The 26,266-nt window shown below is 45.6% G+C and overlaps 1 protein-coding gene across 2 annotated transcripts in view; it reads left to right on the top strand.

Annotated features, from left to right (window-relative positions):
- Positions 1 to 4,872: 4,872 nt before the first annotated feature.
- CRTC3 (CREB regulated transcription coactivator 3) overlaps positions 4,873 to 26,266 on the top strand; it is a 102,019-nt gene continuing 80,625 nt past the window's right edge. For both annotated transcript variants that reach the window (XM_054713269.1, XM_054713268.1), the window contains exons 1-2: positions 4,873 to 5,181; positions 14,912 to 15,010. In XM_054713269.1, the coding sequence (XP_054569244.1) occupies positions 5,050 to 5,181; positions 14,912 to 15,010 (231 nt within the window). In that variant the 5' untranslated portion in view covers positions 4,873 to 5,049. The remainder of the gene's footprint in view (positions 5,182 to 14,911; positions 15,011 to 26,266) is intronic.

The following is a 26,266-nucleotide window of genomic DNA, read 5'->3' as shown; positions in this document are numbered from 1 at the left end:
AGTTAATATGACTTAGGAAACCCTTCCCCACCGCCCCAAATTGCAGACATTCTCTATTTAGCCTCTAGTTGTAGGAAATAATCTTCTTATGAATATGTGAGATAGCACACTTGATAAAAATTGTACTTGCTCAGAGCCCCTGGCCTTTGTCCCGGGGGAAACACATCCCCAATTCTTGTAGGTACAGAGGCACAGAGATCTGGAGGTCGGTGTTGAAAAGGAACATAGAAAAGATGATGAGATATGAATTCAAGGTTAACGCCTCTCATAAACAGCCCACTCTGAAAGAACCAGCTTCCAAAAATAAAGAGAACCTGGCCAGGTAGCTCAGTTGTTTGGAGTGTTGTCCTAAATCGCCCAAATAGCAGGTTCCATCCCTGGTCAGGGCACATGCAAGAATCAACCAATGCACGCTTCAATACATCGATGGCACAACAGGTCAATGTTTCTCTCTCCTCTCCCTCTCTCTTTCTCAAAAATCAATACATAAAAGTTTAAATAACAAATAAAGAGAACCAGTGCTCAAACATTCCTTCCCACTAAAAAACAAAGATTGCTTGGAGAACTGGCTGATTCTGGAGCTGGGTAGGAAAGTGTGTGATGAGCCCAGATCATCTTGTGCCCAGAAAGAAAAGAAAATATCTAAAAAGTGGATGGAGCCCTGGCCGGTTTGGCTCAATGGATAGAGCGTTGGCCTGCGGACTAAAGGGTCCCAGGTTCGATTCCGGTCAAGGGCATGTACCTTGGTTGCGGGCACATCCCCAGTAGGGGGTGTGCAAGAGGCAGCTGATCGATGTTTCTCTCTCATCGATGTTTCTAACTCTCTATCCCTCTCTCTTCCTCTCTGTAAAAAATCAATAAAATATATTTAAAAAAAAATAAAAAAAAATAAAACGTTTTGCTAAGCCCTAGCTGGTTTGGCTCAGTGGATAGAGCGTAGGCCTGCAGACTGAAGGGTCCCGGGTTTGATTCCAGTCAAGGGCACATGCCCGGGTGGCGGGCTCCCCCCTGGCCCAGGCCCTGGTCAGGGCTTGTGCAGGAGGCAACCCATCGATGTGTTTCTCTCACATCGATATTTCTATCTGTCTTTCCCTCTCTCTCCCACTCTCTCTAAAAATCAATGGGAAAATATCCTCAGGTGAGGATTAAAAAAAAAAAAAAGCTTCGCAAAGTCCCACAGTGGAGAAATCTGCTGGACTCTATTCCCTGGCTTTTCCCAAATGTATCTGACTGAAATCCCAGCCCTCTTTGCAGGAAGCTCCTGTTAGCCTTTGTGAAGCTCATGTTCCATGAAACACACTCCGAAATGCTGGAGAAAGAGGCTAGACTAGAACCTGACTTCAAACTTTTTTGTTTTAATTTAAAAAAAATATATATTTTATTGATTTTTTACAGAGAGGAAGGGAGAGGGATAGAGAGTTAGAAACATCGAGGAGAAAGAAACATCGATCAGCTGCCTCCTGCACACCCCCTACTGGGGATGTGCCCGCAACCAAGGTACATGCCCTTGACGGGAATCGAACCTGGGACCCTTGAGGCCGTAGGCCGACGCTCTGTCCACTGAGCCAAACCGGTTAGGGCTGACTTCAAACTTTTAATAACTAGTTAATATGACTTAGGAAACCCTTCCCCACCGCCCCAAATTGCAGACATTCTCTATTTAGCCTCTAGTTGTAGGAAATAATCTTCTTATGAATATGTGAGATAGCACACTTGATAAAAATTGTACTTGCTCAGAGCCCCTGGCCTTTGTCCCGGGGGAAACACATCCCCAATTCTTGTAGGTACAGAGGCACAGAGATCTGGAGGTCGGTGTTGAAAAGGAACATAGAAAAGATGATGAGATATGAATTCAAGGTTAACGCCTCTCATAAACAGCCCACTCTGAAAGAACCAGCTTCCAAAAATAAAGAGAACCTGGCCAGGTAGCTCAGTTGTTTGGAGTGTTGTCCTAAATCGCCCAAATAGCAAGTTCCATCCCTGGTCAGGGCACATGCAAGAATCAACCAATGCACGCTTCAATACATCGATGGCACAACAGGTCAATGTTTCTCTCTCCTCCCCCTCTCTCTTTCTCAAAAATCAATACATAAAAGTTTAAATAACAAATAAAGAGAACCAGTGCTCAAACATTCCTTCCCACTAAAAAACAAGGATTGGCCGAAACCGGTTTGGCTCAGTGGATAGAGCATCGGTCTGCGGACTGAAGGGTCCCAGGTTCGATTCCAGTCAAGGGCATGTACCTTGGTTGCGGGCACATCCCCACTGGGGGATGTGCAGGAGGCAGCTGGTCGATGTTTCTCTCTCATCGATGTTTATGGCTCTCTGTCCCTCTCCCTTCCTCTCTGTAAAAAATCAATAAAATATATTAAAAAAAAAAAAAAAAGAAACAAAGATTGCTTGGAGAACTGGCTGATTCTGGAGCTGGGTAGGAAAGTGTGTGATGAGCCCAGATCATCTTGTGCCCAGAAAGAAAAGAAAATATCTAAAAAGTGGATGGAGCCCTGGCCGGTTTGGCTCAGGGGATAGAGCGTTGGCCTGCGGACTAAAGGGTCCCAGGTTAGATTCCGGCCAAGGGCACGTGCCTGGGTTGTAGGCTTGATCCCCAGTAGGGGGCGTGCAGGAGGCAGCCGATCAATGATTCTCTCTTATCATTGATGTTTCTATCTCTCTCTCTCCCTCTCTCTTCCTCTCCAAAATCAATAAAAATATTAAAAATAAAATAAAATAAAAAGTGGATGGAGACATGTTAAAAGGACACAAAGCCGAGATCTGGAAACAGCCCAAGCGTCCATCAGTAGATGAGTGGCTAAAAAAACTGTTGGAACATTTACATAATGGAATAAAGGAAGAAAAGTTTATCCTTTGTGACAGTGTAGATGGCCAGTCAGAGAAAGACAAGTACCATATGATTTCACTCATATGTGGCATTTAAAAAATATATTTCTTTATTGATTTCAGAGAGGAAGGGAGAGAGAGAGAGAGAAACATCAATGATGAATTTTGTTCTCTAAAAATGAACCCAGACAGTATAACAGGAAATCGGAAAATAAAATATAAAAAACACGATAAACAGAACAAAATGAAACAGAAGAAATCAATTACAATTTTTAAAAACTGAACTCCAGCTAATGGAGATAGGTGGTCACATTAAAAAGTCTAAAAAATCCAGCTAGGTGCTGTATATGAGACACATGAAAAACATAATGAATTACTGCACAGTAGTTAAAACAGATGAATCTAAAAAAAAAAGAAAAAGAAAGAAAAGAAAATGAAAAAAGCTGGCCCCTCAGGTGTGGCTCAGAGGTTGAGTGTCGACCTATGTACCAGGAGGTCAAGGTTGGATTCCTGGTCAGGGCACATGCCTGGGTTGTGGGCTCCATCCCCAGTAGGGGGCGTGCAGGAGGCAGCCGATCAATGATTCTCTGTCATCATTGATGCTTCTCTCTCTCTCTCTCCATTCCTCTCTGAAATCAATAAAAAAAAAAATTTAAAAAGCTGCAATAGGTTATTCAGCACGTCATTTTTGTAAGATTTAACAACAAAAATTGGCATTCCATACGCAGTGGATAGGCCCATCCATCAGATGTACTAAAAGTACAAAAACATGAAGAGAAATGGACTGAAATGCACTAACTTGAGCGCAGTGACTATCTCTAGGGAGGATGGAGTGTGATGAAGGGTGGGGCGTTAGTTGTTCTAATTTTGTATTTCTTTACCAAATACCAAGTAAGTGAAGCAAAATGTTTTGATAGGTTTCATCTTGATGGTGGAGGGCGTGGGTTGTTCATATTTTCTGCACTCGGGCGGCATGCCTCTGCTATTTCCCCATGTGTAAAACAGACACACTTCCAGAGCTGCCCAGGACATCAGCATTATGCACATCAGCATCTACACTGAGCGGCTTCTGAAATGCTAAAAACTCTGGAGGCCGCCCTCACCGGTGTGTCTCAGTGGATAGAGCGTCGGCCTGCGGATTGAAGGGTCCCAGGTTCGATTCCGGTCAAGGGCATGTACCTTGGTCGAGGGCACATCCCCAGTAGGGGGTGTGCAGGAGGCAGCTGATCAATGTTTCTCTCTTATCAATGTTTCTAACTCTCTATCCCTCTCCTTTCCTCTCTGTAAAGAATCAATAAAATATATTAAAAAATAAAATATATAAAAAAATAAAATAATAAAAAAACACACAAACAAACAAAAAAACTCTGGAGGCCGACGGGCTGGTTCTCAAAGGTGAGGATGACAGTCGGCTGGAAGCCAGCGTTTGCAGAGGCCACAGGGAGACTCGGAAAGAACCAGAGAAAGGAGCCTGCGCTGACGAGGGAAGAGGTTGCACCAGGGCAGGAGGAGATGGTGTCGCAAGTCCGTGCAAACCAGGAGATGGTTTTTAAAAAAGATCCGGATTAAGCAACTTGGACTTGGGTGGGCCTGAGCAGACGGTCAGCGACACGAATCGCAGGAGGGAGCGAGCTGGGAGCCAGAGGGCCGCAGCGTGGGACCTAAAGGAGAGAATTGCTCCAGCTACAGTCACGCCATGAAGTAAACCATCCTACTTTTGGGGAGAAGGGTGTCACAAGTGTTCTAAAATTGTAACGTAAATACAGAAGCCAGGCTGTCCCCAAATGGCAGCGTTTCCAGTGAAACAGGAGGCTAGCTTCTCCCGCACACACGGGGTCCGTTGGCTTGGCTGATGGGGGTGTCCTCTGGGTCCACGCGCAGCGCGGTGCGGAGCCTGGAGAACAGCCTGGGTTCCGCTCAGGGCCGGTGGGCGTTGCCTGGCGCCTAGGGGCGGGGCCTAGCGGGAGACACGGGGCGGGGCCTGGCGGCGTGGGCGGGGTCTGGGCGGGGCCAGCGCGCAGGGGCAGACCTCGCGCGCTCCCGGCCGCTCGCTGGCTCTGGGGCCGCGGCGGCTCCTCAGCGGGGTCGCGCCGGAGGAAGGCCCTCAGGCGGCGGCTTGGACGGCCTGCGGACGGACGCACGGACCGACGGGTGGGCCGAGCCGCAGGCCCCGCGCCCGCCGTCTCGCCTCCGCCAGCGCCGGGCCGCGCTATGGCCTCTTCGCCGGGCTCGGGCAGCGCCAACCCGCGGAAGTTCAGTGAGAAGATCGCGCTGCACACGCAGCGCCAGGCCGAGGAGACGCGGGCCTTCGAGCAGCTCATGACCGACCTCACCCTGTCGCGGGTGAGGGCCCGGGCCGGTGCGGGCGGGGGCGGTTGCGGGCCTGAGGCGGCGGGTGAGAGGCGGCGGGCCTGAGGCGGCAGCGGGGTCGGGCCGGGGCGGCGCCCGGGAGCGGGGCCGGCGGCCGCGGCCTCGGCACTTCCCCGCTTGCCGACACCGCGCGCCGTGGAGGTGGGAGGTCGCGGGGCCGGGCTTGCGGGGAGATGGGCCGGGACCGCGCGGGCGAGGCGGGCGGCCTGCAGGGGAGGGGGAGCCGGAGCCCGGGAGGAAATGCCAACTGCCCGGCGGCGCGCAGTGCGTCTCCTCGCCGCTCCGAGCGAGCGGCCGCCACCGGCGAGCCCTCCGGGACTGCGGGGCGTCGGGGCGCGGGCCCGAGAGTCCCCCCCGCCCTCCGGAGCGCTCGGGGCCGGGCCGGGCTCCTGGGGTCTGGGGACCGCCTTCCCACTTGCACTCCTCGGAGGTGCCTTTTGGGCCGGCCCTGTGGGTTCATCCCGGGTGCCTCACGAGGGCGGGCAAGGTGCACAGCGTGGCTGGGGACCGAGGGGGGTCCTGGAGGAGTGAGCGAGGCCCGAGCGGGAAGACACCCGGCGGGATTGAGCAACTGCGGAGGGAGGCCGGGGAGGATGGAGAGCCGGGCTGCAGGGCGCGCGCGGGACTGCGGAGGAGGCGGCTCAGGCCTCGGGGGACCTGGTGCTGACCTTGAGGGACCCTCGGACCCTCGAGGGGATGGAGGAGGAGGGTACAGATGCTGGGGCGGGGAGGCGGCTTGAAGGCGGGCCGAGTGCAGAGTTGCAAACCGGTGGTCCAGCTCACTGAGCTGCAGACGCCCTATTTTTTATTTAATATATTTTATTGATATTTTACAGAGAGGAAGGGAGAGGGATAGAGAGCTAGAAACGTCGATGAGAGAGAAACATCGACCAGCTGCCTCCTGCACACCCCCTACTGGGGATGTGTCCGCAACCAAGGTACATGCCCTTGACCAGAATCGAACCCTGGGACCCTTGAGTCTGCAGGCTGACGCTCTATCCACTGAGCCAAACCGGTTTCTGCAAGACGCCTTATTTTTTGATCAGCACAGTGTTTGGGGAAAATTTTCTTGAATCTGTTGCCAGAATTTTTTTTAATTGGGAGATCTTCGCAGAAAACCAACGTTTTTCACAGAAAATTGATTTGTGCATTTCTGTATAGAATATTTATGTATTTCTATACATAAAGTATTTCTTTTAAGTGTAGATACATATATGATATAGTATTATATATACGTTTAAAATTGGCAGGCATTCATCCTGAATTCCCATATGACGGCTAGTGGCTGGAGCTGGGTGGCTGCCCCCTCAAATGGAGCGGGAGTCCTCTCAATTGGCCACAGTTCACACCACTCACTGTTGTGATCTCCCACTGAGGCTAGGTGTCACTTGCCAGTTATCATTAAAAAACATATTTTTATTGATTTTAGAGAGAGAGAGGAAGGGAGAGGGAGAAAGAGATAGAAGCATCAATGATGAGAGAGAATCATTGATCGGCTGCCTCCTGCACACCCCACACTGGGAATCGCCTGCAACCTGGGCATGTGCCCTGACCAGGAATCGAACCGGTGACCTCTTGGTTTAATGGTCCACGCTCAACCGCTGAACCACACTGGTCGGGTGTCATTTATCATATTTTTTATAGTGCTTCCTTTTAGTGAAGTTAGGGGAAAAATATTCTTATATTTAGATTTCTATCACACTCAGAAATATATGGATAAAAGCAGGCTGAGGATTTCAATAAATTTTTTTCTCATGCCCTGACTCCATTCTTTTATTACCTGCCTGGTGTCCACAGGCATTTACATGTGACCTTGGTTGGATTCAGGGATGAGCATGGCATGACAAGCTCAGAGCACATTGAGGAGAATGAGTAGAAGTTGAGGGATTTAATGCTGGGGTCTGTGTCCTTTTGTGTTGTTTAGGTACATAAATTATGTATGTACAGATACATGCATTCTCTATGACTGTGTACCTGGCGTTTATCCAGTTTCTCACCCAATACACGACTCCCCTTTAAAACATCCCTGAAGCCATTAGTAAGATACAGACTTTTTATTTTTATTTTTTAATACTAGAGGCCCGGTGCACAAAATTCGTACACTGTAGGGGGGTGGTCCCTCAGCCCAGCCTGTGCCCTCTTGCAGTCTGGGACCCCTTGCTTCTTACCACCGCTTGCTTGCTGCTCCTTAGCGCTGCCGCGGAGGTGGGAGAGGTTCCCGCCACCACCACTGCGCTCGCCAGCCCTGAGCCTGGCTTCTGGCTGAGCAGTGTTCCCCCTGTGCGAGTGCACTGACCACCAGGGGGCAGCTCCTGTATTGAGTGTCTGCCCCCTGGTGGTCAGTGAGCATCATAGCGACCGGTTGTTCTGGTGGATCCGCCTTAACGGTCACTTAGGTTTTTATTATATAGATATTTTTATTGACTTCAGAGAGGAAGGGAGAGGGAGAGTAAGACAGAAACATCAATGTGAGAGAGAATCATTGATCGGCTGCCTCCTGCACACCCCACACTGGGAATCAAGCCCACAACCCAGGCATGTGTCCTTGACCGGAATTGAACCTGGGACCCTTCAGTCCGCAGGCCGACGCTCTATCCACTGAGCCAAACCGGCTAGGGCCAGACTTTTTAAAAAACATATTTTATCGATTTTTTTACAGAGAGGAAGGGAGAGGGATAGAGAGTTAGAAACATCGATGAGAGAGAAACATTGATCAGCTGCCTCCTGCACACCCTCCTACTGGGGATGTGCCCACAACCAAGGTACATGCCCCTGACTGAAATCAAACCCGGGACCTTTCATTCTGCAGGTCGACGCTCCATCCACTGAGCCAAACCGGTTAGGCCAGGGCCAGACTTTTTTTAAAGGCAAAGTTTTTCACAGATCCTCAGTGTTCACTTAAATGAGTTTGATGATGTCACTCAAAAATGTTCAAACATAAACCTGTATGTAATGTTCTTTGCTTATAGCTGTGATACAACCAGAGACAGGATTGGGGACTTGATCCTAAGGACAATGGGGAGTCATTGAAGGGGTTGAACCAGGGGAGCTTTGCATTTTCAAAGAAGGCCTCCAGCTCCAGAATGGTGGGTAGAACTGAGGAGCAGGTGGCAGAGAAACTGGAGGTTGTAATACTCTTCTGGGAGGTGTGCCAGTGGCATGGACTGGGTGGTAGCAACAGGGAGGCCGAGCGGTGAACAGATTGGTACTTAGGAGGTTGAAAGGACAGCCTTAGTGAATTTACGGGGGGATGAGGGAGGGGGAGGACTCATGGATGAGCCCCAGCTTTCAGACTTGAGCCATTTCAGGGTCTCCTCCATTAAGAGGGGGAGCACTGGCAGGAGCAAGGTGGGAGCAGACTCCTCAGTTTGATGCCTGGCCAGCAAGACTCGGTGGTTGAACGTTGACCCATGAACCAGAAGGTCAAGGTTCGATCCCCAGTCAGGGCACATGCCTGGGTTGCGGGCTCAGTCCCTGGTGGGGGGCGTGCAGGAGGCAGCCGATCAGTGATTCTCTCTCATCATTGATGTTCCTCCCTCTCTCCCTCCCTCATTCCCTCCCTCTCTGAAATCAATACAAATATATTTTAAAAAGAGAGAGAGAGAGAGAGATACTGAGTTTGAGGTGCCTGTGGGGCATGTGAGTAGTGATGGTCCAGCCAAGTGGTCCTGAAGCTCAGGAGGGAAGTCCTGGCTGGTGATATAAACGTGGGAATCTTTGTAGCTTCAGCTGCCAGGGAAGAATTTCTAAGATAGATCTTTCAAATTGGTGGCCTAAATTCTAATTTGGCCCTCTGACATGTTTTTAATTTGGTTGGGGTGCCCAAATGTGTTCTCCCCGCCCCCCCCAAATTAGGGCCAACAATGAATATTGAGATTTTACATTAAAATATGGACTCTGGCCCGGCCAGGGTGGCTCAGTGATTGAGTGTCTACCTATAAACCAGGAGGTCTCTGTTCACTTCCTGGTCAGGGCACATGCCTAGGTTTTGGGCTCAGTCCCTGTTGGGGGGACGTGTAGGAGGCAGCGGATCAATGATGCTCTCTCATCATTGATGTTTCTATATCTCCCTCTCCCTTACTCTTTGAAATCAATAAAAATTAAATAAACAAACGAAGCAGCATGCAAAAAAAAGAATATATGGACTTTGGCCTCTTTGAGACTACAAAGACTAGGTTTGGGCTAAGAATTGAACATTATCTTTTTGCTAGGCAATGTACTGATCCCTTTAGATTTCTTATCTCATGTAGTTCTCACGACCCTATGGAGTATGTTTCTAGAATGTTCTTTATTTTGCAGGCGAGCAAGTTAAGGCTTGAGAGGGAAGGTTGCATGGCTGGTTAGAAAAATGACATTTATCTAACAACACTCATCCTACATTTCTGCAGGCAGCAGTTACCTGGAGCTGAATAGTGGCTGCATATGTTCTTCACTTTGCCACAGTCCCCACCCCTCCCTATGGTGTTCCTCACAGGGATTCTAGCCCACTTCGCTTAGTTATCTTTCATGCTTGGCACCTGTAGGCATTTGAGTTCATGACCCCTGCTTTAGAGGGAGATGCACAGAGGGCCTAGGAGAAGCCCAAGGAGCCCCCGAGTCAAAGGGGAGGGAGAGGAGGATGAGGAAGAGGCGCCAGCAAAGAAGACTGAAGAGCCACTAGACAGAAAAGCAAGGAGGGTGACTGCTGAGAGGAGGGAATGTCAACAAGCCCAGCCCAGGGCTGCTGACTTGATCTAACATGATAAGGACATGTCCTTTGGTCTGCTAGTCACGTAGAGGTCATTGGTAACCTTGGTGAGAGCCACTACATTGGCTGGGAGGGAGGTTGTAAGGCATTGAGGAATGAATGGGAGAAAAATGGAGACAGGCTTGGGAACTTGTTCCAGAAGTTCAGCTTTGAAGGACAACATGTAGTATTGAGAAACCACAGGATAAACTCAGCACGTCAACCTGGAGCATTAATTAGGCTTGACTATTTGTAAGAAACATTATTTTGAGCTTAAAAATAGACCGAGGAGACTACAAAGACTAGGTTTGGGCTAAGAATTGAACATTATCTTTTTGCTAGGCGATGTACTGATCCCTTTAGATTCCTTATCTCATGTAGTCCTCACGACCCTATGGAGTATGTTTCTAGAATGTTCTTTATTTTGCAGGCAAGCAAGTTAAGGCTTGAGAGGGAAGGTTGCATGTCTGGTAAGTGGTAGAGCCGGGGTTTGAATCTGGCTGTCACACTGAATGGATGTCTGTATATTAACCACTTTAGAAGCATTTGTTGAAGACACTTTTCTTTCCCTATTGAATTGCTATGACACCTTTTGTCAAAAATCAACTGGCCATATATGTGTGAGTCTATTTTTGGACTCTCTCTTCTGTTCTGTTGATCTCTCTATCTCTTTTTTTTCACAATAGCACACTGCCTAGATTACTGTAGCTTTATAGTGAGTCTTGAAATGAAACAACTCGACTTTTCCAACCATGCTCTTTTGAAAAATTGCTTAGGCTATTCTAAGTTGTTCACACATCCATCTGTTTTAGAATTGTCTTGTCAATTTCTGTAGCAAGGCCTGCTGGGATTTTGTTGGGGATTGTGGTGACTATTAGGATACTTTTTCAAAAAGGCGTTAGTGCGGGTTGGATCTCATTTCATACAGACCATGAAGGAAATGTCACTGAAGTGTGACTACAGTCTAAAGGTTGCTGACTCTAGTTACAGGGTAAGGCCGGTGAGGGAAATGAGTGGAGGGAGCAGGAATGGCATGATAAATAAATAGTAGCTGATCTCAGGCTGCAGTGGAGGAATAATAAGGTACAATGAGGACTCGGTCAAATAGGAGAACCTATGTCCTGCCTAAGGGGGCGGTCACTTCTCGGCTCCATGCATTTTGCTGTGCAAGAATATGGGTTCAGTATTGTCTGGTCTCAGTGAGGAGAAGCTGGAAATCCAAACTTTTATGCAGTCTTCCAGTTTTTGAAATTAAAATTTTATTATTATTATTATTATTATTTTGTTTTAAATCCTCACCTGAGGATATTTTTCCATTGATTTTTTTAGAGAGAGGGAAAGACAGAGAGAAACACCGATGTGAGAGAAACACATTGATTGGTTGCTTTCTGCACGCGCCCTGACCAGGGCCCGGGCCAGGGAGGAGCCTGCAACCGAGGTATGTGCCCTTGACCTGAATGGAACCCAGGACCCTTCAGTCCACAGGCCGATGCTGTATCCACTGAGACAAACCGGCTCGGGCAAAAATTAAAATTTTAAACTTTGAGTGGTTCAAAGTCACGTGGGTCAAACAGAACTCTCTAGGCCTGCCAGTCTGTGACCTCTGCTTCACACTGATCGTTCTTTGGTTCTCATTTGCATCATCGGTGAGCTGTCAGGACAGTGTCACAGACAGTCAGTCTCTAAGGCTCTTTCTGGTTCAATGGTTCTCCGTCTCAAAAGAGAAAAATACCAAAATTGCTCAAGGGTTTAGGGGTAGTTGAGAATATCAGCAATAATGATATTTTGGGAAGCTGCCCAGAGCTTTACATTTTGCATACCACTGTCATGCCTCTTCTTTCTTTTAATCCTTACAGCGTCTTCGTGAACTAGACAGCAGAGTAATTGGCCCAGCCGCATGGTAGTTCCAGGTTACACAGTCAGGTCCCCTAATTCCAAGTCCAGAGCTCTTTCCACTGGGGTGCAGCAGCCTCCGAAGGCCCTAGAAAGAGGCGCTTTGGGAGGGAGAGCAGATGAGGGAGACTGAGCGGGTCTTCAGCTCAGCAGGCGGCAGAGGTCTAGCTAGATGTAGAACTTAGCTTGGTTGAAGTGTCAAGGCTTTGGGGTGAGAGTTGAAGCCTTTGTGAGAACTCTCTGAAGGCAGGCACTTTGGTACCTAGTCAGAGTCATAGGCCAGTGCCTGACACAGCACCTGACACATGGCATGGCTCAGTGATTGAGCGTCAACCTATGAATCAGGAGGTCACGGTTCGATTACCTGTCAGGGCACATGCCCGGGTTGTGGGCTCCATTCCCAGTGGGGGGTGTGCAGGAGGCAGTCAATCCATGATTCTTTCTCATCATTGATGTTTTTTCTCTCTCTCTCCCTCTCCCTCTCTGAAATCAATAAAAAATATATATAAATACACACACACACACATTTTATTTCAGAGAGGAAGAAAGAGATAAAAACATCAGTGATGAGAGAGAATCATTGATTGGCTGCCTCCTGCACGCCTCCTTATTGGGGATCAAACCCACAACCCAGGCATGTGCCCTTGACTGGAATCGAACCTGGGACCCTTCAGTCCGCAGGCCGACACTTTATCCACTGAGCCAGACCAGCTAAGGCAAAATATATGTATTTTTAAAAAGTTTGTATGTAAGTGAACAAATGGACAGATTGATGGAAGAAGGAATCAAAGGCTCTAGGTCAAGAAGGGTGAGAATTCTGTCTAGAGAATTTCAAGGACAGCAGTCAAATGCTTCTGGTAAGAACTTTGAGCATGTTAAGATCAAAAGCTGAGACTTTATTCTTATAACTCAGCTGATGGATGGGAAAGCTCACCATGACCTCCTCCTCTCATTTGACTCAGATCTGGGTTTAGATTAATAGGCCATAACCGTCTCCCAGGGAAGTATGTTTGAGAAATAAAATTCTGTAGGTCAAACAGAACTTAAAGAAAGTAAGCCTGCTAAAGGGTTTAAAACTTCCAAACAGATACGAGTTCTTATCTTTTGGAGAGGATGTTGAAATATGGAATACGATTCCCGGGATTTCTCTTAGTGGACTGCTGTGGGCAGTGGAGGAGGTAAAGACGGATCAAGATTAGACATAAGTTGGGACCGTTGTTGAAGCTGGAAGATGGCTCGATGGGGTTTCATTATGCTTATGTCTATTTTGTATATATTTGAAAGTTTTCATAACAAATGGAAAAAACAAAAAAATCAGAGGGCTTTATGGGCTCAGCAATGCTTTTGGTGAACCGAACTTTACTTGTCTCTAAGCTTGTAAGCAGTATGGTCATTGAGAGAAATGAAAAAAAAAAAAAAGAAAAGAAAAGAATGTGGCAGAAATAAGAAAGAATATGGGTTGCCCTAGCTGGTTTGGCTCACTGGATAGAGCGTCGGCCTGCAGATCGAAGGGTCCCGGGTTCGATTCCGGTTAGAGGAACGTGCCTGGGTTGCGGGCTCGGTCCTCAATGGGGGGGTGTGAGGGAGGCAGCTGGTCGGTGATTCTCTCTCATCATTGATGTTTCTCTCTCTCTCTCCCTCTTCCCTTCCTCTCTGAAATCAATGAAAATATATTATAAGAAGAAAAGAAAGAATATGGGTTTTTAGTTAGACCTCCATAGCTCGGCTTGCGCAAGACCTCCAGAGACCTTGCACAAGCCTCTGAACTTCCCTAAGTCTGGGTCTCCAGGTCTAAACGCAGCCTCCCTGGGAGGTGGCCGCGAGGGTTAGAGGTGAAGTGGGCAATGGAGACTCCGCTCTGATAGTGCTTTTAATTAGTAACGAAAGGGTCAAAACCTGCCTCGGGGTTCCCATCCACCCTTTCCTCCCAACATGAATCATAAGTGCCAAGCGTTATATAACCGCAGAGGTCATTTATTATTTTAGAAAGAGAACTCTTAAAAACCAAATTGGACCACTTTGGGGTTTACAAGAACTGTAACCAGTTTATTGCCTTTTGAAAAACGAAGCAAGGGACAGCTGGCAGGAGAAAGGCATGTTGAAACTGGAATGCCATCTTGTACCTGTTCAGTCGGCCTCCCTTCTTACCCCAATTCATGGTCTTATCCAATGTTGGTGAGGTTTTTGGTGAGACTGTTCTCTCATATGTACATGGGTATACCTTTTGGGAAAACATTTCGGCAGTATGTGTTGAGAGCCATTAAAAGGCCAATACCCAGAGACTTAGTAATCACTCTTTGGAATGTGTCCTATGGAAATGATTCAGAAGAAGTGTTACGTTGCCATGAAATATGATTATGTAATCTAGAAAAGGCTTAAGAGTGTACCTGTGTTATGATTACAACTATGCAGTCTTTACACATAAAGGTGAATGACTGGAGAAGAACATGGAGATGGGAGGGCAGCTAATGTCACAGACTCCTAGACAGTGGCTTAATTTTTCTTCACGAAATTCCCTGCCCTAGCCGGGTTTGCTCAGTGGATAGAGCGTCGGCCTGCGGACTAAAGGGTCCCAGGTTCCATTCCGGCCAAGGGCACATGCCCAGGTTGCGGGCTCAGTCCCCAGTAGGGGGCGTGCAGGAGGCAGCCGATCTATGATTCTCTCTCATCATTGATGTTTCTCTCTCTCTCTCCCTCTCTCTTCCTCTCTGAAATCAATAAATTAAAAAAATATATTTTTTAAAAGAAAAAAATGCCTTGTCGCTGTTAAAGATTGTGCCTGCTTGCCTACACATACACACTCAAATGTCTTGCAAGAGGACTGTCATGGCACACAGGACATGTGGAACATGAGTAAATTCTTTACAAAAATAGACAAATAAAAAACCACAAAGCACCGGAAACCTGACAGTTTTGAGTAGAGAAGAAATTGAAACCAAGACTTCCCACTCTTGAACCCTTTCTCTACAAAACACCATACTTGGGTGCTTTCTTGAGACCTTTGCTGTCAGGTCTCAAAGGTGTTGAGTTTTTTTTCTCTCTATTTTCTGTGTCTCAAAGTTTTTGAAATCTCTTTGTTTCCAGGTTCAGTTTCAGAAGCTTCAGCAACTGCGCCTGACACAGTACCATGGCGGGTCCTTACCCAACGTGAGCCAGCTGCGGAGCAGTGCGTCGGAATTCCAGGTACCCCGGATATTTGCTTCTTCAGGCTGAGTGGACTGTAAAAAGATGGGCAGAGATGATCCTTAAAAAGATGAGATCTTGAAGGGTAAACCTGTCCTAGATCTAGTTCAGTATTTTTCACGGAAGTCCATCAGTATTCTCTTCCCTAGTTCCTGCAGCATAACAGTGTGTGATTTCACAAATGGCCTAAGGCAGTACTGTTCAGTGGAAATATAATTTGAGCCATATATGTGATTGAAGTTTTTTCAGTAGCCACATTAAAAACAAGTGGATTAAAATTTATTTAAATTATTTAAATAACTAGAGGCCCGGTGCACGAATTAGTGCAGGGGCGGGGTCCCTCGGCCTGGCCTGCAATCAGGGCCAATCAGGGCAGTCTCGCCTAGTTCTGATCGGAGCTGATCGGTCCGGCTGGCTGCGGGTAGGGACCACGGGAGGTTGGCTGTGGGTGTGCACTGACCACCAGGGGGCAGTTCCGGCATTGAGCGTCTGCCCCCTGGTGGTCAGTGCATGTCATAGCTACCAGCCGGTCGTCTGAACAATCACTTAGGCTTTTACATATATAGATTATTTAACTCAATATATTCAAAATATTATCGTTTCAACATATAATCAATATAAAAACATTAATGAAATATTTCACATTTTTTATTTTTCCTGTTAAGTCTTTGAAATCTAATGTGTATTTTATTTTTTAATTAATTAATTATTATTTTTTTAAAATATATTTATTAATTTTTTACAGAGAGGAAGGGAGAGGGATAGAGAGTTAGAAACATCGATCAGCTGCCTCCTGCACACTCCCTACTGGGGATGTGCCCGCAACCAAGGTACATGCCCTTCCTTGATCGGAATCGAACCTGGGACCCTTGAGTCCGCAGGCCGATGCTCTATCCACTGAGCCAAACCCGTTAGGGCTATTATTATTATTTTTTAATATTTTTGTTGATTTCAGAGAGGAAAGGAGAGGGAGAGACAGAAACATCAATGATGAGAGAGAATCATTGATTGGCTGCCTCTTGCATGCCCCTTATTGGGGATCGAGCCCACAACCAGGGCATGTCCCCCTGACCGAAATTGAACCTGGGACCCTTCAGTCCAAAGACATTCTATCCACTGAGTCAAACCGGCCAGGGCTAGATGTCTCTCCATTTTTTAAAAAAAATATATTTTATTGACTTTTTACAGAGAGAAAGGGAGAGGGACAGAGAGCCAGAAACATCGATGAGAGAGAAACATCGATCAGCTGCCTCCTGCACACCCCCCACTGGGGACGTGCCCGCAACCAAGGTACATGCCCTTGACCGGAATTGAACCTGGGACCCTTCAGTCCACAGGCTGACGCTCTATCCACTGAGCCAAACCGGTTTTGGCAATGATGTCTCTCCATTTTAAAAGTAGTCTTTTTTTCTTGTGAAAACTGTGTTGACTTGTTTAATGATGTGCCATAATGCAGAAGTATTATTTAAATTGGAGACTTCCATTTAAGAGGGCTAAAAGGAACTCTGAAATATAGCGGTGATTATAAAAAGTACAGTATGAACAGATCTCTACCTATTCCACTGGAATCTTGACTTTAATATACATTGGCATCTCATTTTAGTACTGCCATTGCTAGCGGTCTACTTCTGTAGATCGAACCTCTTGTCTGTTGGCCTATTGGATCATTCTGTATCCAAATAACATAGACCTCTGTGCTGGGCTGGATTTCATGCTTCAGAAAATAAAGCATTGTCAAGGGCAGATGTTTTTGAGGTCCCATATCTGTGGCACTTTATTGTCAATTTTAGAGGAATACAGATTTCATTGTCCTGTCCCTCTCCTGTTGCTTTGGGGTATGGGATGACGTGACAGGCCTTGACTATCCCAGGATTCTTTCTTGAATACATTTTCTTACTCTGAAACAATCACAAACTTACAGAAAAGTTGGAAGTACCATACAAATAATTTTCCTACTTTGATAATAAGTTGCTGACCTCATGCTGTATCACCCCAAAATATTTCCCTGTGTATTTCCTACAAGCAAGGACATTGGCCTACATAAAACCAAAATAGAGCCATTAAAATCAGGAAATGAGCAGCGATAATTGTTACCGTCAGATCCTCAAACCCCATTTAAGTTTTATCAAATGTCCCATTACTGTCCTCTGTAGCAAAAGGGTCTAGTTCAAAATCTCATGTTCTTAATTATTGTCTGTAGTCGCCTTCAGTCTGGAACAGTTTTTCAGTCTTTTATTTTGACATGAAAACATTTATTTTTGACCTTCGTGGCCTTGCCACTTTTGAAGAATATCCCTTAGTTGGGGTCTGTCTGATGTTTTTTGTGATTAGATTCAGATTATGCATTTTTGGTAGTAATAGTACAGAAGTGATGTCCTTGTATTTCATTGAGTGAGTGACTTTCATTTGTCCTGTTACTAATGGTATTCATTATAATTAGGGTGGTGGCCCTGGCCAGCGTGGCTCAGTTGGTTGAATGTCCTCCCATGCACCAAAAGGTAGCCTGCCTCCAGAGTCCCCCAGTCCCCTCAGCCCCCAGCCGCCCAAGGCCAGCCTGAGGCGCAGGCAGGTCTCGGATGATGGCTGCCCAGCCGCCCAGGGCCGGCCCAAGGCACAGGCAAGCCTCGGATGGCTGCTGCCCAGCTGCCCAGGGCCGCCTGAGGCTCAGATAACCAGGGCCAGCCGAGGCTTGCGCTGCCGGCAGTGGCAGCAGCAGAGGTGTGATGGGGGTATCGCCTTCCCCTGATCGCTGGGTCGCCTCCTGCCCCTGAGGGCTCCCCGACTGTGAGAGGAGGCAGGCCGGGCTGAGGGACTCCCCCACCTCCCCAACCCCCCACCCCCACCCCCGTGCTAGTTTTGATAATAAATCCTCTTCCTAGGATTCTTGACAAACTGAGGGTAAAAGGGAACCCAAGAAGTAGTGGTTTTTTTTAAGTAAACATTTTTTTTAGGTATAATTTACATACAGTACAATTGACCTTTTTTAGGTCTACAGTTTTGTGTGGAATAATCTGCACCACAATCAAGATACAGAACAAATCCTGGCCCAGTAGCTCGATTGGTTAGAGCATCGTCACGTGGGTTCGATTCTGGTCAGGGCACATATAAGAATCAACCAATGAATTCATAAATAAGTGGAACAAGAAATCAGTGTTTCTCTCTCAAATTAATTAACAACAATAACAACAACAACTTATATTCACATTGTTGCACACCAATCTCCAGAACTTTTTCATGCCATGGAACTGAAACTCTGTATCCATTAAATAACAACTCCCCATTCCCATTCCCAAGCCTCTGGCAACCACCATTCTCCTTTTCTGTCTTTGTGAATTCCACTACTCTGGGAACCTCATATAAGTGAAATCATGCAGTACTTACCTTTTTTTGACTGGCTGTTTCACTTAGCATAATTTCCTCAGGCTTATCCATACTGTAACATATGACAGGATTTCCTTCCTTTTTAAGGCTGAATAATACTCCAATGTATGTATAAACCATATTTTGTTTATCCATTCATCCACTGATGGACATTTGGATTGCTTCCACCCGTTGGCTATTGTGAATAATGCTGCTGTGTACATGGGAGTGCAAATATCTCTTCCAGAACATGATTGCAATTGTTTTTTGAGTGGATACCCAGAAGTGGGATTGCTATAGATTGTATGGTAATTCTATTTTTAATTTTTTTAGGAACTCCCACACTGTTTTCCACAGTTGCTATACCATTTTATAGTTTCACCAACAGTGTGCAAGAGTTCCAATTTTTCTACATCCTCCCCAACACTCGTTATTTTATGGGATTATTTATTTATTTATTTTTAAATATATTTTTATTGGTTTCAGAGAGGAAGGGAGAGGGAGAGAGAGATAGAAACATCAATGATGAGAGAGAATCACTGATTGGCTGCCACTTGCATGCTCCCTACTGGCGATCAAGCCCACAGCCCCGGCATGTGCCCTTGACCGGAATCAAACATGGGATCCTTTAGTCCGCAGGTTGATGCTCTATCCACTGAGCCAAACCAGCTAGGGTAGGATTTTTTTTAATAGTCATCCTAATGATGTGAGATGGTGGCATTTCATTTTAAAAAATTTTGGTCATTCTAATGCATTGTGGTTTTAATTTGCATTTTCTTGCTTTTTTTCTTTTTTTGTATATTTTATTGATTTTTTTACAGAGAGGGAGGGAGAGGGATAGAGAGTTAGAAACATTGATGAGAGAGAAATATCGATCAGCTGCCTTCTGCACACCCCCCACTGGGGATGTGCCCGCAACCAAGGTACATGCCCTTGACCGGAATCGAACCTGGGACCCTTGAGTCCCCAGGCCGATGCTCTATCCATTGAGCCAAACCGGTTAGGGCTAATTTGCATTTTCTTAATGATTAATAACGTTGAGCACCTTTTTATGTTCTTATTTGCTATTTTTGTATCTTCTTTGGCGAAGTGTCTCTTCAAATCTTTTGTCCAGTTTTTAAATTGAGTTGTTAATTTTCTTATGAGAATTCTTGATATACTTTGGATACCATTTCTCTATCTGATATGTATTTAGCAAATGTTTTCTACCAGTCTGTGGCTCGTCTTTTCATTTTCTTAACAAAAGTCTTAAAGAGCAGATGTTTTTAATTTTGATGAAGTCCAGTTTATCATTTTGTTATTCTATGACTTGTGCCTTTTGCGTCTTTTCTAAGAATTCTTTGCTTAACTCTGGGTCAAAAAGTTGTTTTTCCTATGTGTTCTTCTAAACGTTTTATAGGCCCTAGCCAGTTTGGCTCAGTGGATGGAGCATCGGCCTGCGTACTGAAGGGTCCCAGGTTCGATTCCGGCTAGGGGCACGTGCCTGGGTTGCGGGCACATACCCTGTAGGGAGTGTGCAGGAGGCAGCTGATCGATGTTTCTCTCTCATCGATGTTTCTAACTCTCTATCCCTCTCCCGTCCTCTCTGTAAAAAATCAATAAAATATATTATAAAAAATAACATGTAGGACAAAGTAATGGGTTGAGGATCACTCTTTTTGCATATGGGTGTTGACTTCTTCCAGCACCATTTGTTGAGAAGGCTTTGCTTTCCTTACTGAATTGCCTTGACGATTTTGTTGAAAATCACTTGACCATGTACGTGTGGGTCTACTTCCTGACTGCATCTTCTGTCCAACTGGTCTCTGTGTCTGTCCTTTTGCTAACACCGTGCTGTCTCGATTGCTGTACCTTTCTAGGAAGGCTGGGAATCAGGTACTGGGAATACTCCCACGTGGTTCTTTTTCAAAGTTGTCCGGCTTGTTTTAGTTTCTTTGCTTGTCCATCAAATTTTAGAATTAGCTTGTTGATTTCTACAAAAGAGTCTGCTAGGATTTTAAATGGGTCGCACTGAATCTGTAGAACAGGCTGGGTAGAATTGATAACTTAATAATACTGAGTCTTCTAATCCAGCGGTCGCCAACCTTTCGGACCTCACGGACCACTGTTTGGCGACCGCTGTTCTAATCCATGAGCATGGTACAGAAGCAGAGATTTTGATTCAAGTTAAGTTGCTTATAATTATTTATGTAAACACAGTCCTCTTCCTTTTACATGTTAGATCACTTGGGAACTTGCAAAAAATGCTTTCACATCTGTTATTTTATTTGATCTTTACTACAGCATTAGTTGCTAAGCATAGTACTATTTTAATACTGGTTAAAGACCAATTTCCCATCCTCATGGGGAATCAAAAGCACATTTTTTTCCTGTAACCGATTGGGCCTTATCAGAGAACACAGACTTAATCAGATGAGTAAATCAATGCCAGCTCTTTTTGAGGGTTTATGAGATTTACTCATCTGATTAAGTCTGTGTTACTCATCTGATTAAGTCTGTGTTCTCTGATAAGGCTGCCTTCTGGTAATCCTTAGCCAGGGGCAGGCCATCAGTCAAGGATGGCTCGGGTCCTAGCCCTCATATCTCTAGGCAGGGTCTGGCTTATGGACATGGAAGGCAGAGAGGAGGAAGTGGGTATTACCTCCTTCTCGGAGAGCTGGGCTGTCTCTTCTGGTTAGGGGACCGGTAACTGTTCTCTAGTATGTTCCAGCTACCAGGGCATCTGTTGGCTGTGTGGCCCGAAGGTCAGCCACAGAGAGAGGACCAGGGGCTTCTCTCTGTATTGGACTATCTGGGTGTAGTCGTAGCCTTTTGTAGCCTTTATATAACCCACCTAGTCCTTTCAGATTTCACCACTAAAAATGAATCACACTTTATACATTTCTGATTGCCACATTTTATTTATTTTTTATTATTGTTTTTAAACAATACATTCGTTTTTTGTTTTTAATGTATCTTTATTGATGTCAGAGGGGAAGGAAGAGGGAGAGATAGAAACATCCATGAAGAGAGAGAATCAAATATATATATTTTTATTGCTTTCAGAGAGGAAGGGAGAGGGAGAGAGAGATAGAAACATCAATGATGAGAGAGGACCATTGATTGGTTGCCTCCTGCAGGCCCCCTACTGGGGATCAAGCCCGAAACCTGGGCATGTACCCTTGACTGGAATCGAACCCAGGACCCTTCAGTCTGTAGGCCGATGCTCTATCCACTGAGCCAAACTGGCCAGGTTCTGACTGCTACATTTTAACAAAATTTTGCCACCTTATTTATAGCTGAGGGTTTATGAGTTTTAACTCTTGAAGCCCACCACCTATATGAGGCCTAGAGTCTGCGTAGCAAACCTGTAAGAGAACCAGAACTTACCAGTCATCTTTGACGCCTAGTTCAGTGTCAGTGGCTTTTCTTTGCTGCATTTTCTCTTAAATTTTTAAGATTCTTTTTAAGAAAAAAATAAATAGCAAAAGATATGTCAGTTAAATTCAAACAAATGGAAACATAAATACCAATATTCATCTCAAAACTACTGGTAATAATAGCCAACATTTATTGAGTACATGTCTGTGCCAGCCACTGCATTCAGCTTTCTACATACATTATTTAATCTTCACAAAAACCCTTTGGAGTTGGGATATGTATTTGGTAATTGTCAAAGCGTCATTTGACTTTTATATGATGAAATAACATGGCAATAATTTTTTAAAATATATTTTATTGATTTTTTTTTTTTTTTTAGAGAGAGGAAGGGAGAGGGACAGAGAGCTAGAAACATTGATGAGAGAGAAACATCAATCAGCTGCCTCCTGCACACCCCCTACTGGGAATGTGCCCGCAACCAAGGTACATGCCCTTGACCGGAATCGAACCTGGGACCCTTGAGTCCACAGGCCAACACTCTATCCACTGAGCCAAACCGGGTAGGGCAACATGGCAATAAATTATGAAAAGCAAAACCTAGTAAAATGAGGATGTGACAGAAGCACAGCTATAGATTTTTAATTTGCTATAATGGTTGAGCCAATATTCAAAACAAAGATAAAGAAGAGTGACATCATTGTCAAGTCAGAAACACCGTATATAAAAATTTATTCCCTAAAAAGGCAGATACCTTTTTAGATATTCATAGACAAATTTTTAAAATAACATTTTTTCCTGATTATAATTTTGAGACTAGCTGATTATAGAAAGCAGATAACACCCCTTTTCACATTTTGGCTTTTTTCTTTCAGTAGTTCTAACAAAATCAGCAGCATACTGATTTTGCCAGCGGGGCTTGACAAGGGTGTCACCAGCCAGGTCTGGATCTAGCCCAATGATGGGGAGCCAGCCAGGTCTGGGTCTCACGTGATTTTGAGATGCATGTGGGTGGGCGGGGACTTGACACTGGGTTCCGTGGTGCTCCCCAGACTCTGATAGGAGGAAGATATTCATATACATTTTACTAATTTTCTCTCATCTCTGACACTTCTATTATAGAGAAAGGGCAAATAGCAATATTAAGATATTTCCTCTAATTAATCCCCTTTTATGTGCATGAATTTTGTGCACTGGGCCACTAGTTTTAATTTAAATTAAATTTAAATTAAAAAGGCAACCACTTGAAAAAAATTTTAAATTATTAAAAGAAAAACCTATTAGAGCCCTAGCTAGTTTGGCTCAGTGGATAGAGCGTTGGCCTGCTGAAAGGTCCCAGGTTCAATTCCGGTCAAGGGCACATGCCTAGGTTTCGGGCTCAATTCCCAGTAGGGGGCGTGCAGGAGACAGCTGATTAATGTTTCTCTGTCATCATTGATGTTTCTATCTCTCTCTCCCTCTCCCTTCCTCTCTGAAATCAATAAAAATATGTTAAAAACACACACACACAAAAACTATTAGATATGTTATCAGTGGCAAGTTAGATAATACATAAAGGGGAAAAGAATATTTGTAATAGTTTAAAATATATACATATGTACAAAACACTTATTTTACTTAAGAAATTTATAAGAACTATATGAAAAACACTATAAAGCATGAGAGAAAATTAAGAGCTAAGAGACTTTCCTTTACTTTGAAATCTGATGAAAGCTCTTGCTTCCTCCTGAGAAAAATAAACATGTACACATGCTCTCATTTACTTCTTTTTAAAAAAAGTTTTTATTGGGGAAAATTTTGAATATTTCACACTCATTTTTCATATGTATTTTCATCCTTTGTCAGGAACTCTTGGCCTAAGATGATTTACATTTATTTATGCTTTCATTAAATACTAGAGGCCCAGTGCATGAAACTTCATGGGAGGTCCCTCAGCCCGGCCTGCCCCCTCTTACAGTCTGAGAACCCTCAGGGGCGGGAGGCGACCTGGTGATCAGGAAGGCGACGCCCCATCACACCTCTGCTGCTGCCACTGCTGGCAGTGCAAGTCTTGGCCGGCCCTGGTTACCTGGCCTCGGGTGGCCTGGGCAGCTGGGCAGCCGCCATCCGAGGCTTGCCTGTGCCTCAGGCTGGCCCTGGGTGGCCAGGGGGCTGAGGGGACTGGGGGACTCCGGAGGCAGGTGTGCAGAGCATGCCTGCCACCCCGGCGGGGCTGAGGGGACTGGGCGCCGCCATCTTGTGGCTGTGGGTGCCACCATCTTTGAGGGTGGGGGCAGCAATTAGCATATTCCCTCCTTATTGGCTGTGGGTGCCACCATCTTTGAGGGTGGGACAGCAATTAGCATATCCCCTCCTTATTGGCTCTGGGCGCAGCCACCTCTGAGGGTGTGACAGTCAATTAGCATATTCCCTCCTTTATTGGCTCTGGGTGCTGCCATCTTTGAGGGTGGGCAGTCAATTAGCATATTCCCTCCTTATTGGCTGTGGGTGCCACCATCTTTGAGGGCCGGGCAGTCAAGTAGCATATTCCCTCCTTATTGGCTCTGGGCGCCGCCATCTTTGCGACAACGTGAGGGTCAATTAGCTTATTCCCTCTTTATTAGATAGGATTAAATATTAAAAACTAGAGGCCCAGTGCACAAAATTAGTGCACGGCTAGGGTCCCCATGATTAGGCCCGATTAGCGGGGCCGGGACCTTCCTTCTGGCTGCCGGCTGGGGCCTTCCTTCATTCCGCACCTCTCCTGGTGGTCAGCGCACATCATAGTGAGTGACCGAACTCCCGGTCTCCTGGTTGAACTCCCTAGGGGACAATTTGCATATTAGGCTTTTATATATAAAGATTAAATATTAAAAAATCATTTTCCTTAACTTTTTATGCCGGGTTTCTGAATGTGTAAAATGTAGCCAAATAAAATTGTGGAAAATGTTTCAGTAGCTTGGTGCAAGATGAGAGGCAGAAAAGGAGTTGACATACCTGGGCATTATTTCCATCTGTCAGCCTATTTTTCACATGTAAAATAGGGATAATAAACCCTATTTGGGTTGGCTCAGTGGACAGCATCAGCCTGCAGACTTAAGGGTCCCAGGTTCCATTCCGGTCAAGGTCACGTACCTGGTAGCAGGCAACCAATCGATGTGTTTCCTCACATCAATGTTTCTCTCTGTCTTCCCCTCTCCCTTCTACTCTCTCTAAAAGTCAATGGAAAAATACCCTCGGGTGAGGATTAAAATATAATAAAATAGGGATAATAATAATTGTCAAATAATAATAAAAAACTGAGTAATGGGTGGCCTGGAGGCATGGGCTAAAGGGTTTGGGAGCTGGAGTGAGTTAAGGGAACTAGGATGGAAAGATAACTGATTCCTTCCCAGGCCACTAGCTAAATTCTGTTTGTGTAGGACCATTCGTCATAGTTTGTGGCTTTTGTGGCATAGTCATCTGCTCAAAACTTAAAAGTGAGAGGGAATTTTGTTTCCAAAGTCATAAACCTTAGCCAGCCCCGCTCTTGGGTACAGCATGGTCTCTGCCAGCCCTGAAACAATGCCCTTCTATCCAATTACTATTAGATATAATGAGATAGGGCAGTGACCTCGGGCTTCCGCATGAGACTTAAAAGACCACACTTACACATTACTTTAAGCATGCGTTATTTCCAGGGAAGGTTTTCACTCATTCCTAATACCTGTTTTATGTTATGTCTTAGTTTCCTTTTCAGAAAACGGTATTTTTCTGACCTAGTCCCTAAATTCTGTCTTGGAGTCCGTACCTCCCAAATCACGTGCACTTTGCAGCTGTGACTTTTTTACCCCCTCTGTGTTTGATTTGCTCACTGGTCTGCCTTTGAGTTTTGACTTCCAGCGGCGTCTTCTCTTCTGCCTAAGGAAATAGTGAGAATCACAGAAAGTTAGGGGCTGACTTCATAGCTTTGGAATGTGCATCTATCCCGAGAGGAGCTGTGACCAGGAATGCGGGTGTCACATTTTTAATGCATATTTGAGGAGTACTTTTTCCTTTGGATCTATCCGTATGTGTTGAACAGAAGCCTCACAGAATGAAAGGGAAAAGTAGACAACCCATGAGTTTCCAGCAGTCGGGAATAACGGTCTTTGAAATGGTGGAAGGGGCGAGGAGACACTGGCCCATGCACTGAATTAGGAGCATCTGCCTCTATGAGAACTTGAACGAGAACCGGAACATTGCCATTCTCCTTCCACCTTTCACCATTAGTCAGGGTCAGCACGGGCCTCCAAATGGTGCTTTAAAAGGCTGACATAGTCCATTAATTGTAAGGTTCTAAGCCAGGGAAGTTGGGAGAGGTGGGAACTTCTGAGAAGTCCATCCTGTGGATGAAACCAGAGATCTATCTGCAAAGAAATACCGCGAGGACTGACATGCCAGTGTACGTTTTGTTTGAAAGTAAAAGCTTTGGGGCAATACCAACGCTGCATCGTATGGTGGCCAAAAGGTCAGACTCTGATTCAATTCCGGCTTCTGCCACTTTCCAGCCTTATGACCGTGGGCACATCACTTACCATC

The sequence above is a fragment of the Eptesicus fuscus genome, chromosome 25 (assembly GCF_027574615.1).
Source record: "Eptesicus fuscus isolate TK198812 chromosome 25, DD_ASM_mEF_20220401, whole genome shotgun sequence".
NCBI lineage: Eukaryota > Metazoa > Chordata > Mammalia > Chiroptera > Vespertilionidae > Eptesicus > Eptesicus fuscus.
This window is presented reverse-complemented; position numbering and strand designations above follow the sequence as displayed.